This window comes from Dermacentor variabilis, chromosome 9, assembly GCF_050947875.1.
Source record: "Dermacentor variabilis isolate Ectoservices chromosome 9, ASM5094787v1, whole genome shotgun sequence".
Classification (NCBI taxonomy): domain Eukaryota; kingdom Metazoa; phylum Arthropoda; class Arachnida; order Ixodida; family Ixodidae; genus Dermacentor; species Dermacentor variabilis.
In genome coordinates, this window is record NC_134576.1 from 111,221,882 (window position 1) to 111,235,135 (window position 13,254).

General features: G+C 47.5%; 1 protein-coding gene across 1 annotated transcript; it reads left to right on the forward strand.

Moving 5' to 3' along the window:
• The first annotated feature begins 4,808 nt into the window (after positions 1 to 4,808).
• Positions 4,809 to 11,955, forward strand: LOC142557301 (uncharacterized). Its single transcript, XM_075669031.1, has 2 exons — positions 4,809 to 5,201; positions 9,897 to 11,955. Exons 1-2 carry the CDS (start codon positions 4,908 to 4,910, stop codon positions 11,184 to 11,186), a joined length of 1,584 nt encoding a protein of 527 aa, XP_075525146.1. The 5' UTR covers positions 4,809 to 4,907; the 3' UTR covers positions 11,187 to 11,955.
• The last annotated feature ends 1,299 nt before the right edge of the window (positions 11,956 to 13,254 follow it).

A 13,254-nucleotide genomic window follows, 5' to 3' on the forward strand; every position in this document is an offset into this window, starting at 1 on the left:
ACCCGAACAGCATCACTTTAAACTAATAGAGGCCATTAGGTGTAATAAAAGCGGTCTTTTCAGGGACCATGGCGTCACCTGCAATCTGCATGTACCAGGAGCGAAGGTCCATTGAAGAAAGCTATTTTGCACCATGTCAACAATCGAGGGCGTCATCTATCCGTCGCAGTGGATACGCGCTTCTTTTGTTGTCTTTTTTGTTACTTTGTCGAGCTGGCAAATTACTTAGTTTTTGACTACCTTTGGCGCTTATTCATAAGGAACATCATTCCTGTTTTACAAAGCAAATTTTCTTGTATAGGTTTCGGTACGGCTATGTTATTTTGCGATTTGCTTTAGCCTATGTTGGCCACCATGTGTTCCAGCCTCTCGAGGAACATAAGTGTAATAAAATTGTTAGCTATGTAGATGACCTTATTTTGAACGAAAAAACCAGTCAAAAACACAAAGGACAAAAGGATAGGTTCAAGGAGGTTGTCCTTTGTGTTTTTGACTGGTTTTTTCGTTCATGTATGTACCAACTGGCCCAGATTTCAACCCTTCTGCAAAGGCCTTATTTTGTTTAAGGTTGGCACATTTGAGTGTTTCGCACATTAGTGTCATGAAAGTGTATCCATCATACGCAATTCTCTTCGTCCCCTCGTTTTCCCGACTAAAATTCCAGTAGACTGAATCATTAGATTCTTAGATGTTGAATTTTGTTTTCACTGAACACCTTACCTGTTGGTGTTATGAATGCAAGGCAAATAAGCCACTTGTGGCCTTCCGTTCGGGCAATTCAAATTTAGTGAAAAGGGGCATGACTAAGGCGTACTTTAACCGCGCATTTATTAGGTCCCGCCAAAATTTAGTTGACCTACGCTTCGACAACAAAGCTTCGCAGCTTATAAAAGCAGGCCATCCAGGATCCTGCTTCGAGTCCGGACGTGCCTAACACAGGAGATTGCCCTTCTTTTGGAAGAAAAATTTAACAAAGTCCTCCTCATCGACCAGGTATCTCGCAGTCTAAAGAAACTACCTGCACGAGGGAACGTACAAATGTTTTTTTTTTGTTTCAGCACCTAGTATAAATAAGCAGTTTGTGTTAAAAAGATAAATAAATAAAACGATAAGACAGAACCTGCAAAGAATGTGAAATGTAAATGTCAAAAGAAACATGCAGAAAAAAATGAACTCAGTGCAAAACATGTGTCGTCTATCGCAATGCTTTGTCCTGTAATCGGTGTTATGCGAGAAAACTGGACGTTGCACAAACGAACGGTTATGAGAGCATAGCGGTAACGGTAAAAGAAAAAAAACGCCAGCTGATAGACTTTTTGCGCTACATTGCCGGAGGTGTGGGTACGAACAACTTTTCGACAAAACTGTTATCGTGATCACAATTAAATGTGACGTCATTAGCTCATAACTGAAGCTGAACATTCAGAATTTCGTAGATGCATGCCTCAGCAAAGCTTCCCTAACTTTGGCAAGAATTGAATTTCGTGCACCTGCGATGACGATTTTTGTCTTTCCTGAGTTTTTTTGCGGGAGCTCTCTCTCGGTCTTCTTTGGTTTTTTTTAGTATAATGTAGTTCACGTAACCTGTGACGTCGTTTACACAAGTTTGTTCAGCTCGGCGAAGAAAATAAACATCATACTTTATCAGCTCCTCTGTGTGCAACGCGCCTTATTTTGTCCTCGTAGCTCAACTGTCTTTAGTCAAGATGTTACCAAGAAGCCCACCATCGCCATCTATGCCCATACCACCATTTCACCTGGCGACATTCGTTTACATTACCGACTGGATTCATGAGTTCCCATGTCTCAGTTCTCCTCATGTGGCGTAGAGCTCGAAGTAAACAGCAGCGAAAATGATAGAATGTTAAGAAATTTCGCCCGACCGCTTCTAACGTTGTGCAAGGAGGACAACAGTGGCATTGAGCTCGTCGCTTTCGTCGTGTCCGATATTTCGGTGTGGTGGCTATTAAAACAATATCGTTAAGGTTTGCAGAAAGGGTGATAACAGGTTTAAGAATAATTGAGAAGGCGAGGCTGGGTCCAAGCTTGGCATCATCACTGTACAGTAAGCGTAGAGAGACTAAGAAGAATGAGAGAAAAAGATACACTCCCGCACACACCCGCATGCGAGATATGTAATAGCGTTATGTCATACTCAGTGCCGGAATATCACTGATTTACCCATATGATTACGCTCATTTGAACATAGCATAAACCAGAGGAAAAAAAAAACACTTCGCAAACGACAATGTTATCTCCTACATTTCAGTGTTTCTGGCAATGACTCTGGCATTTCAGTGTTTTTTGTTTGTACGTTTTTGCAGGGGCCGGTAATTTGCGACGATTGAGTTCTTCCATTCGTTTTGCTCTTGGTCCATTGCTCAGACACCGCCGTGCTTCCCCCCCCCCCCCAATAGGGGACGACGACAAAAAAAAAAAAGTACTGAGAGCATCGGATCGTTTCAAATGAGGACCAAGGCCTTTTTTGCGATGCGCACCGAGACTGCCTAAAGTGTTGCTTGGTTCGTTACGGTGTTTATTACAGTCGATGGCAATCTAGCTGGCCAAACGTGGTAGCTTGGGCCAGCAATTTCTCCGCCGGTTCGTCTCTTTCGCTGTTCAGGGATCTCTCCCGGACACTTGTCATTTTTCAGTGCTCCTTGGCCTAGTTTACACTGCGTATATGCGATTATTCCTCATCGGTTTCCCAGTACAATGCTAGCGAGAAACCGAACAGCCACTGTACGTGGGCCCACGTGTTTATCGCGAGGAAGGACCAGGTGCGAATCTCCGCACGGCTGCCATTGGCTGTTTTCGAGCAGACGCTTTTTTCGACGCTAGCGCCAAGGTCCTCTTCAGTTACGGCCCTAGCAGGAGGACGATACTTTGGCAAAATGGCGGCGCACACGATTGTTTACGTTGTCATGGCAACAGAAACAGCAGGTGCACGGCACTTCCTCACCCTAGCGCTCTTTGCTTGTTTTTTGATTTTATTATGACGACCACCTCCACTCCCTCTCCACCCTTCCCCATGCAACGCGCGCCTTTACTTTTGCGATCTTTTTGCGAGTCCGCGGCCCGTATTTTTGTTTTTCTTATCGCGCGCGTGCGCTACCGCAGGCACTGTTTGTGAATTTGCGCGTGTTGCGCCGTGAGTACTTTATGCGTTAGCCCGCAAGCAGTCTTGTCCAAGCTTTGACTAATGCCGGCATATGCCAGAACGTACATAAATTCCACTTTCAACAAAACATATCTTTGGCCTCGTTTTATTCACTCCCGTTTCCAAAAACAAATATTTCGCATAACTTGGTGTGATACACGCTCAGAAAATAAACAAAAGTAAAAAATGCACTACATGTACATGATTACTAAGCAACACAAAAGTTCACAGATAGTGAAATAAACAAAAATAAAACTAAAGAAAACGCGAAGGCCATTTCATGTACACACATATAAATTTATATACATATATATATTTATATATATTTTTATATAATTCCCTAAAGACCAAAGTGTAGAAGAGCTTCTGATATGCGCACTGAGAGCTTCTAATATACTCACTGAGATATTGCACAAAACTGGACGATGTGTATGACAGTCATGCAAACTAAAGAAAGGGAAAAATCACTGGTAATAATGGCAAAAACAATGATACGCAAGACACCTAAAAAGTAGAATAAAATGCTAAGATTGCTCGACAGCTATACAAAAAAAAAGAAAACAAGAGCTTGCTTATAAACCTGCACAAAAGTACATGAAATGCTTGACATCTTCATTACCACTGAACAAAATGAACAAGACATGGTATTCGCAGAAAGGCCTATTCCTCAATCAAAGACCATGTAAAATAAGCCAACAACACGACTTTTCTTTCACCCCGAAAGCAATGCTTAGCATTAAAATTACGTCACTTATGGCGCTAAGTCGTACCTACTGGGCACCCCTTTGTGTAATAAACACGAACTGCAGGAATCTGCATTTAGGAGACTTGGAATGCTCATGCTTTTTAGAAGAAAAAAGAAAGCGTATCATGCCTACACATGAAGGTTGTTCGGGCGGTTTTCCCATCGGCGATGACTGAGATGACACACAAACACGAACAGTTATTTTTCAGCTCTTAGTAAGTTTGTACAACGTGACACAGAAAAAGCACTGAGGGCGGAATGGAAAGCTGGGCAAGTTCCTGAAGTTGCAGAATGAGACTTGGCACAGAAAAACACAAGTCATAGACCAGGTGACAATGAGGAGGAACACCTATTTGTCAGCTATTTCTACTGGTAAGAGGGAAGTACAGCACAATCAAGGCGCAACGACGTCCGGGAACTCATGGAGCACACGCATGGACAGGGCCGTGTTGGTGTACATGCGCCTTCTGGTCTTCTTGGGTCTGCGCCCACACCTGTTGTCTTTAGGCACCCGGAACAACCTTGCAGGGCTTGTTTTTGAGGTATTCGCGGTATTCGTTCAGCACTGGGCGATGCACGAGCGGTACGAGTCGTGAAACGGGTGAAACATGGCGGAGCGCAAGCACGCAGCTATCGAAGCCTACGAAACTGACGAAACTGCCCACGCCGGTCGACGCACAGCAGCGCATGCTCCCCGATAACAGCAGATAACGAAACGTGAAACGTCATGCAGCCGGCTAAGCTGGCGTCGGGCCGGCGGGCGTGCGCGTAGGCTCTTGAAGGTGAGTGCGTTGCGAGAGAGGGCGAAGAGTGAGGAGTTGGGAGGAGGGGCGAAAGGGCACGGCTGCCTATATAGGCGTGATATCAGATCCGCGTAGCCATAGTGACCGCGTTTATCGCAGCCGTTGAACAACACCCGTTCCGCCGGATAAAGAAGTCGGAAACAGGCACTTCGCCTGTCCTTGTTCAGTGCGGCAAACGCCCCCAAACCAAGCCGCTGCCATGCCGGACCCGGCGGCAAGTGCGGTGCTTACGTTGAGCGGCCACAACGTCGTTGGAGCGAACTGGCGCCCGATCCACTTCACAAAAGAAGTGCCGCAGTCGCGCGTCTGTAGCCTCTGCCGCACGGTTCCCAGTAGAACGGTGCAGCTGCCCTGCTCGCACTTCCTGTGCGATTCCTGCAACGACGCCAGGGATCAAGATGGCCGCTGCATGTGCCCCTTGGACCTGGAACCGTTCGACGAGGGCGAGTGCTTATGGAATGACTTCCCCGCCTCGAGAGCGAGCAGCCTCAAGGTGAGCGAATATCAGCTCGATTCTGCTCGTGGTACTGGCGGAGACTTCTTGTTAAGAAAGTGCAGTATGCTCCCTGTCACAGAGAGCCGGCAACGCTGCGGCAAGGTATGCGGGTAGTGCGGTTCGGAAGTCTCAATCAGCGGGTTTCCCGGAGCCTTACATCTTCCATCTGCGGCCCTTCGGTTGGGTTAACTACTTCATGTATTACAGCAACTTGCGGACGGAATCTTGCGTGAAATAATTTAACTTTGCACATTGGTGTTGCCTTGGTATGCGACGTACTATTGTTGCAAAGCCTGGGAAATTTCCAAGTGCCCCGTGCCCACGCGACCGTTTTAGCCTCCCTTTTTAGCAATGACCCTCGTGTTCTGGCAATGGACCTAATAGTTTCCAAAACTTCCGCAGGACATTCTAAAACATGACTGCGCTTCTTGAAGCGCAATCAACAAGATTTTTAGCAGTATCACGCGAGCTCCGGCTTTTCTCATGGTAAAGGTCTTAAAATGGCGAGACCACGGATAGTTCGCGCACATTGAATACTGAACCCTCGAGTTAATTCTACGCCACGAAGCCACATGCATCCCTCTGCCAGACATACTTGCTCGACCCTGCTTAAAACGGTGTGAAGCCAAATAGGTGCACGAGTACGTTATGGCATCTGCAATGCGTTTTTCATTGCTTTGCCTTAGCACAGGAATGAAGCGTGCGCTAAAGATGAATGGGAAAGTGGTCAAAATATCAGCACGAGCGAGGAACCGGCGGGCACACGTGTGAACGATGATGCCTCGTCGGCCACAAAGCCAAATCATCGGCAATGTCATAGGCGAAGGGGCGTGGCACACAACGGTTGCGCTGAAGATTGCATTGCGCGCGTCAGCGTGCTATCCCCCGCTTCTCCACCGGTCACCGTGATATACACGGCGCTCACGAACATGCGATCGACGGTTTTGCGGTGTCATTGAAAATATGGCTGATTGCATGCCCACTGGACTGTACTAGTGTTGTTGACTGTCGCCGAACATTCATCTCCAAGTGTGTTCGCTCTGACCGCCTCTGTATTACTTTTCGTGTCCTTTACCTTACTAACCTTTCCCCCCTCCGTAGTGCGCGGTAGCCAAGCGGGCACGGCATTAGAACCACTGCGTCGGCCCATCTGCCGAACGTAACTGCGCCAACAAGAAAAAAAAGATTATGGCAGGATGTACGCCGCACACGTGACGAAGAAACTGAGTCGATGTTTATTCCATGTCTGTTTCGGGCATCCCATTGCCGCACCATTGGTTGAGAGGGACCGGGCGAGTGATGCTTATAGATCTTTCATGTTTGTTGCCGTAGATCATGAACGCATGGGATTACTACGGACTGTCTTTTTCCCACCATTATTTTCTTTGTCATTTCTTCCGCTTGCGTTGGATGTTTGAAATGGTATGTTAAGACTCATTTCGCAACATATTTGCATGTATAACGTAGAACCACCCTATGTTTGAGCACAAGGGACGCTAACATTGAGGCAGGTTTCGTTCTATGATTGTTCAGGAGATGGTTCAGGGTATTGTGATGGTAATCAGCATGATAATTTAAAGATGTATTTAGAGAGACAAAATTTTTGTCCTCGCAATCGTATTCTCGATTTTCAGATCATGGAGAAGCAGTTTGTTAAAGACATTTTCTTTATTACTGAGTTAAGGTCGATTCTGGGGTTCATGTGTTACGAATTTCTAGCCGCTTTCGTCTTGTATACTAGACAATTTACAGCCTATTAGTGCATGTGGGGCAATGAAAAGGCCGTGACACTGAAGCTAGGGATGAAAAAGACACGCCAAGTTAGCGTAGACTCATGTACGGAGCAGTCATAATTCGTAGTTAGTGATAAATGCCGAAATTAAACCCTGATGGGCTCGTTCAATCAGCGCGCACGTGAAACAGAAACCGAGAGTGTGATTCTACTCAACAAAAAAATATGTGCCAATAGCGGAGATAGTGCATACTAAAAAATCTTGCCAGGCCTGGAGATTGCGTACTCTAAGTGGAAAGCGAAGTATATTTTAGATAGCGAGCGCTTTGTAAGAGCCCAAAGCGGGGAAACGTGCCGTTGATGTTGGAGGGACTCGGCAGCGCTTGACATCAAAGAAACACAAGGCATTCTCAGGGAGCCACTGTTCACCCGCAAACAAGCATGGAAGAACATAAAAGAACAAACCACATGGCACACGTACTAATGAGCCCAGCAAGGTCTTGTCGTTCTTTTGAGTCAAGCGCTGGTAACTCGCCTTTCTTTAACCACGATAGGACGTTCACGGAACTGTACAGTGTGTGAATTACACAATGAGTGTGGAAGCCTAAATACGTTTCTATGCGGTTAGTGATTTTGACTCCACCTCATTTGACTGACGTGAAATGTCAAATAGGACTCATCCAGCCATCAAATGACTGCAGCAGTTCACATTCTACAGTCAACGCTTAAATTCTTCCGAACATCACATATAACATTGCGTTATGTCTCATCAGTGGCTAAAAAGAAAACATAAAGTCGCAGTTTCGCCCGAAATGCGTAGCATCGATGGCGATAGCAATTTAGTGGACAGCTATACGAAGTAAGAAATAGTACTTTTATCGGCAGTACAAACTTGTAAGCATAGGCATAGTAACTAATTTAACATGCATCGTGTCACGCGCGCGCAAGCAAACACCAACACATCTCACTTGGTGACCGCGGTAACTCACTGTTAAAACGCTGGCGTGAGGAAACGCCGCAGCAGTAGCGAGTGAAGCGACATTCATGCTTTATATCGCTTCAATGCAAAGTGAGCGCCCAGAACACACAGCACGCACAAAGCTGCGTGCCGTCGCCGCACCTAGACTCTGCCCCCAACGCAGATAGCTCTCAAGATACGGTCGTGCTATCTTGGGCGCGACAGCGCGCCGCCGCGACATGCGCAGTTGTAGCCGGAGTAGAACGTCGCCACCCTTCCTTCCCCTCTCCCGCGATGCCTCGCAATGTTGGGCTCCAAGTGCGCGACGAGACTGCGTAAAACCCCTTAAACTTAGTAAAGTAATGACACTCTTTTCCTCCGCCTTCCCTCCTCTTCGTTTCTCCTCTCTTCACGCTGCCTCGTCGACCGTGGCGCCGCCTACATTGCTCTAGCGTAGAAACGGCGCCAACATGAGCTCCTCGCCACTCCGTAGACGCTTCTCGAGCAAAAATGGCGCTGATGCACGGTGCGAGGGCCCACGTGATGCCATTAGGCCAATAGCGACGCGGCGTCGGCTTCGGCCAGAGCACGCGAAGTGGAGGCGGCATTCTTCAAAGCGTGGCACTACTTTACCAAGTTTAAGGGGCCTTAAGGCTGCGCGCTTCCTGCCTCACCGCTTCTGTCGCTTTCGCGCGGACGAGATTGAGCCGCGATCGTCGGCTCCCCTCGCACGCTTTCACTCGCACATAAAGCGTAGAGGACGCGCTGCGACTGTGTTATCGCCCTTGGACTTTATACAGAACCTCACGGCGACGCCGACGCCACATATGCGCTTGCAGTGTCCATATAATTGCTATCGCAATTAAAGAATGAGACGTCTGCTGTCAACGAATAGCGGCGCGAAAACGCCGAGCGCGTTCGTCAAAGACGATCGCTGATCTTGTGATACCTCAAAGACAGCGCGAGACAGCGATTCCGCTTATCGACAAATAAAAAACTGAAATAATCGTGGGTGGGCTGCAACAAAAGAATAAGCAGACCTTACAAGCTCGCCTTACACGTCCGTGTGCATCCTACTAGGAAGCAGCCGACGGGAGCAGAAATTGACATTGTGGTCTCCTAGCGCAGTATGTATACAGTTGCGCTTCTGTGCTCGCGGTCGCAAATTCGACTTCGATAGTGGCTACGACATTTCAATGAAGGCTGCATTATATATATATGTATGTATGTATGTATGTATATTTGTATGTATGTATATATATGTATAAAGGAATCTCAAAGAAATGTGCATTTAGATTCAGGTGCGCTTTACGAAATTCCTGGCGGTCAAAATTATCCTGCTCTCCACCATTACGGCGTGCCTTATAGTCGCTTCAAGTTTCCCGCCACTTAAAGCCAGTATTTATTTCTAATTTTGTATTTTAATGGCCGTGTTCACGCTGATCTGGTTCCAAGGGAATGTGCCAGGTAGCGACTCTGCATGATCTCTAACTGCTCAGCGGTCAAAAGAAACAGGAGGCGTTCGGAAGTCTGGGGGACAAAATGTAAAAAGCGAGCAAGCTTCCGGGGTCGTAGCAGGCGTAGGTAATATTGCAGCATAAACGCAGACGTTCTAACGGCGATAAATGCGAGGTAGAGGAAAGCTGAATTGTATACCGCAATATATGTCATCATCATCATCAGCTTGGTTACGCCCACTGCAGGGCAAAGGCCTCTCCCATACTTCTCCAACAACCCCGGTTACACATGGTAACCGGATTTCACTAGAATATATGTAGTGCAAATTAATTAGATAAACGAGGTTGAACTACTGGTCTTCTGCCTGTTTCAGATGGGGTGCCATTGGAAATCATCCCAGCGGCAACCACTGAAAATATTTGATCACTTGTGAATATTGTTACTCCGTGACCAAGTAAAACTGTAATCTCTAGATGGCCCTGTTTCGTCACGCATATCTACGCCGGAAGCTTATCAACCTGAACGCATTTTTTTTTATTTCCAGGCCCATTGCTGGAATGAATGCAACGGCTGCGAGTTCGTAGGCACCATCGAAGCTGTACTGCTGCACTACGAGAGAGAGTGCGACTTGCATGCCCTCCAGTGCCCACGGTGTGAACGAAGAGTGAAGCGCACAGAGCTTGCCTCGCACTATGTGGCCGGATGCTCCCGCGGTGATCCGTGTTCGCGTCCTGCACAGAATTGCGAACGTGGCGATTCACTTGCCGTTCGTGACCTGAGTGAGACAATGGACGCAATGACGTCCATTCCGAAAGGCCCGTGTCACCAGCAGTTGTCATTAGTTCGGAGGCGAATGGACGAACTCGTGCAACTATTTAGGAACTGTGAAGCCGTGCGTTTGTCGGAGATCGGCGACGTGGTTGTGAGTTCTGAGGAAAACTTGGTGCACAAAATGGAAGAATTCAAGTCAAGTATCTGCTGTACTGTTGCGCAGCTGAATACCGGTCTGAAAGAGCTGAAGGTGCTACTCAGAGATCCGTGCTCTGATCACCTGCCCAATCTTCAGGGTCAAATGAACGAAGTCGTCGAACAATCGAAGGCCAATTACGCTACCTTAGTTCGGGAAATGACCGCCGCGCTTAGAGACTCGGAAAGTAACTTGGGGGTAAAAATTGATGCACTTCAGGCACATCTATCTTCGACGCTGGCACTGAAACTGCCGCCTCCTCGAAGAGTGCTTGACTGCTTTGAGCAGAAAAAATTATCTTCGGAAAGTGAAGGTGCCGTTGCTGCGACCAGTTCAGGGAAAACGAACATCCCGTGGCAGTCGGAAAAGAAGCTCATCCTTCGAAAGTTGGATGCATTCGCCAGTGCATCACTGTGCACTCTGGAATTTATGCGGCAGGAGTGTCTGTCGCGTGGCGGCCGCCCATGGATTTCTGAAGTGTGTTACACTTCAGGTGCGTACATTGTAACTTTGAGAAACGCTGACAAAATACTTAGCCTGAACGCAGGCGTCTTCGCAGAGTGGATTCTCCGGCACCGCAGCGGTATCTTTTTCCACATTGTCTTTGCGAAGGCCGCTATAGGGCGAATTGCAGTAAATGTCCGCGGTCATTTATTTGCGGACACGCCTTGGTATTCCTGGGACAATGTCGCACTGACGGTACTAAACGAGAACCAGTGTAATGACAATTGCATTGATTGGTTTCGTGATGCTTTCAGCGAATCCGACGCTTCAACAAATGACGTGGTATTTTACGTTGAAGCCCGAACGCTCGGTGCGGAGGGCTTTATACAAGGCGGAGAACTTAAGTTTCGGCTTCAACTTTGATCTAAGATTTTAGCCTAGCGCACCATGACGATATGGAACTGCATTTACATCCGATTCGTATGCTTTTTTTTTTTCGCAGTCAGAACAAAACGCTGTTTTTACGCTGCTAGTGTTGCCTTGCCGCGTGTCATAAGTCCACTTTGAAAAGCGACTGTTTCCTGCAGACGCGTTGGACAACTTCTCTCGAGTAGTGGCGAGATAACGTCGAAACCTTAGAAAACTCCATGAGCTCCTGTGTAGGCATCGGCGTAGAATCTCAGGACGAGAACTTACCCTCAGAAGTTCGACACCCTAAACATCTGACCACAGCGATACGCGTGAGTGGGCCGTCAGACTAAGAGTGAGGTGTGCGTTTTGCGAAGGTTGCCAGTGTAAATAGAAGGGGCCGCTAAATCTAATAGAAAAGTACATAGTCTGGCGTGAAAAGGCAAATTGTGCACGGACTTCAGTGTAATCTAAGCAAATACAAAAGTTCGTATTTCGTACAAATAACTAATCTTTGTCGTAGTGACAGAGTTGGTCGTGAAACAGAGGAATACTGTTCTTTAGGCCGCGACTGCGAAGGGATTCATAAAATCACGCACACAACGTCATTGTCCGTGCTGCGTTGCGGTGTCCTCTTCTGACTTGTCCAAGTTGATTTGTGCACGTTGAAATTATTTCGAGGTGACATTTGCTTTCTGATTTGTACACCTTTCGCATATTCGTGTGACTTGAAATGTGTATCTGTCTGGTTTCTTTCAAAATAAAAAAGCTTATTTTAGACTCAGTCTTCTCGGTGATTTTTTTTGTCTCAAAGCAAAGAAAACGATAGAGAGAGAATCTAGGGTTTTCCGCTCCAAACTATAGCAACATTGCAACAGATTCCAGCGGCAGTGCACAATACTACAAAAAACGGACATTAGGTTCACACTTACCACGAACGTCAAAGTGTTCGTAGCTGGTTGGACGTACTTGGATGCATGACGAGCACCAAAATTGAGTGGCAGGTCAAAATTTCTGAAGACATTCGTGTCGTGCTTAAGACACCGCGGGCACTATTCGGGTTGCATGATCTATGTCAATCACGCGAACGTCGATTCAGCGGGTATAATATCCGTAGAATTTGGGACCTCCTCGCTATGCTCACTGGGGCGCACGCTCCGATAACGCGCGCTCCCGACGACCACTGCGGTTTCGAGCACTCCGGGCCGCAAGGCATGCCGGGCGCCACGTCCGTGCCTGCTCCGGCCCTCTCTGTGTGCCGACGCGAAGCTGCGCGCGTACGCGCCCCACCGGCCTCAGCTAGGGGAAGGCGAGACCGCGCGCGCAGCAAGGGAGACCCTTGGCGAAGCTCCTCTATAAGCGACAAAGAACAGTTATTAACCTCTGGTGTTCGGCACAAAGTTTAAACGAGGCTCCCGAATCGAAATCTAAACGCGACACGGTACATGGCCAAATGGTCACCGGTGTGACCGCCGGTTAGCTTGCGCGCGCCTCTGCGGCCGCTTTTTGTCGAGTCACGAGCGCGGAGCCCGGGGAAGAACGCGACGAGTCATTTGTTTTTTTTATGCGCTGCGCTTATTCGTGGCCAATCGTCGTCCTTCCTTTCTCTTTACTAACGGGGCGTTCTCCCCGGGAAGAGCGTGTGCAGAAAACGCGCTCTGTAGGAGGAGACAGGCAAGACGAAAATGAACTCTTGATTACCGTAGTGTAAACGAAGTGTTGCCCGTCGAAGCCGCCACAGCGCCAATCGCAAGAGCGGCACCTCGCGGCTCTTATATCGCCGGCGCGCAAGGAGGAAGCGTGAAAAGTCGAGTATAGTAGACTATTATAGTACACTCTAGTGGAAACATGCACGCTTGCAGGTGTCCGAGGGACGCGCATGCGCGAAGGCGTCGGACTCGCGCGCCCCGCAATATTTTGTGTGCAAGTGTACGTATATTTTCATATTCATTTTTTAACAACTGGTACAAGTTCCCTATATCGTCTGTTTTATGAATTCCAGTGTTTTCCGTGAATTAGAAGAGTGATTGCCAAAGTGTCACATTACTGTCAAAATTAATAGTTTGTCTGTTTTCTGTCAATG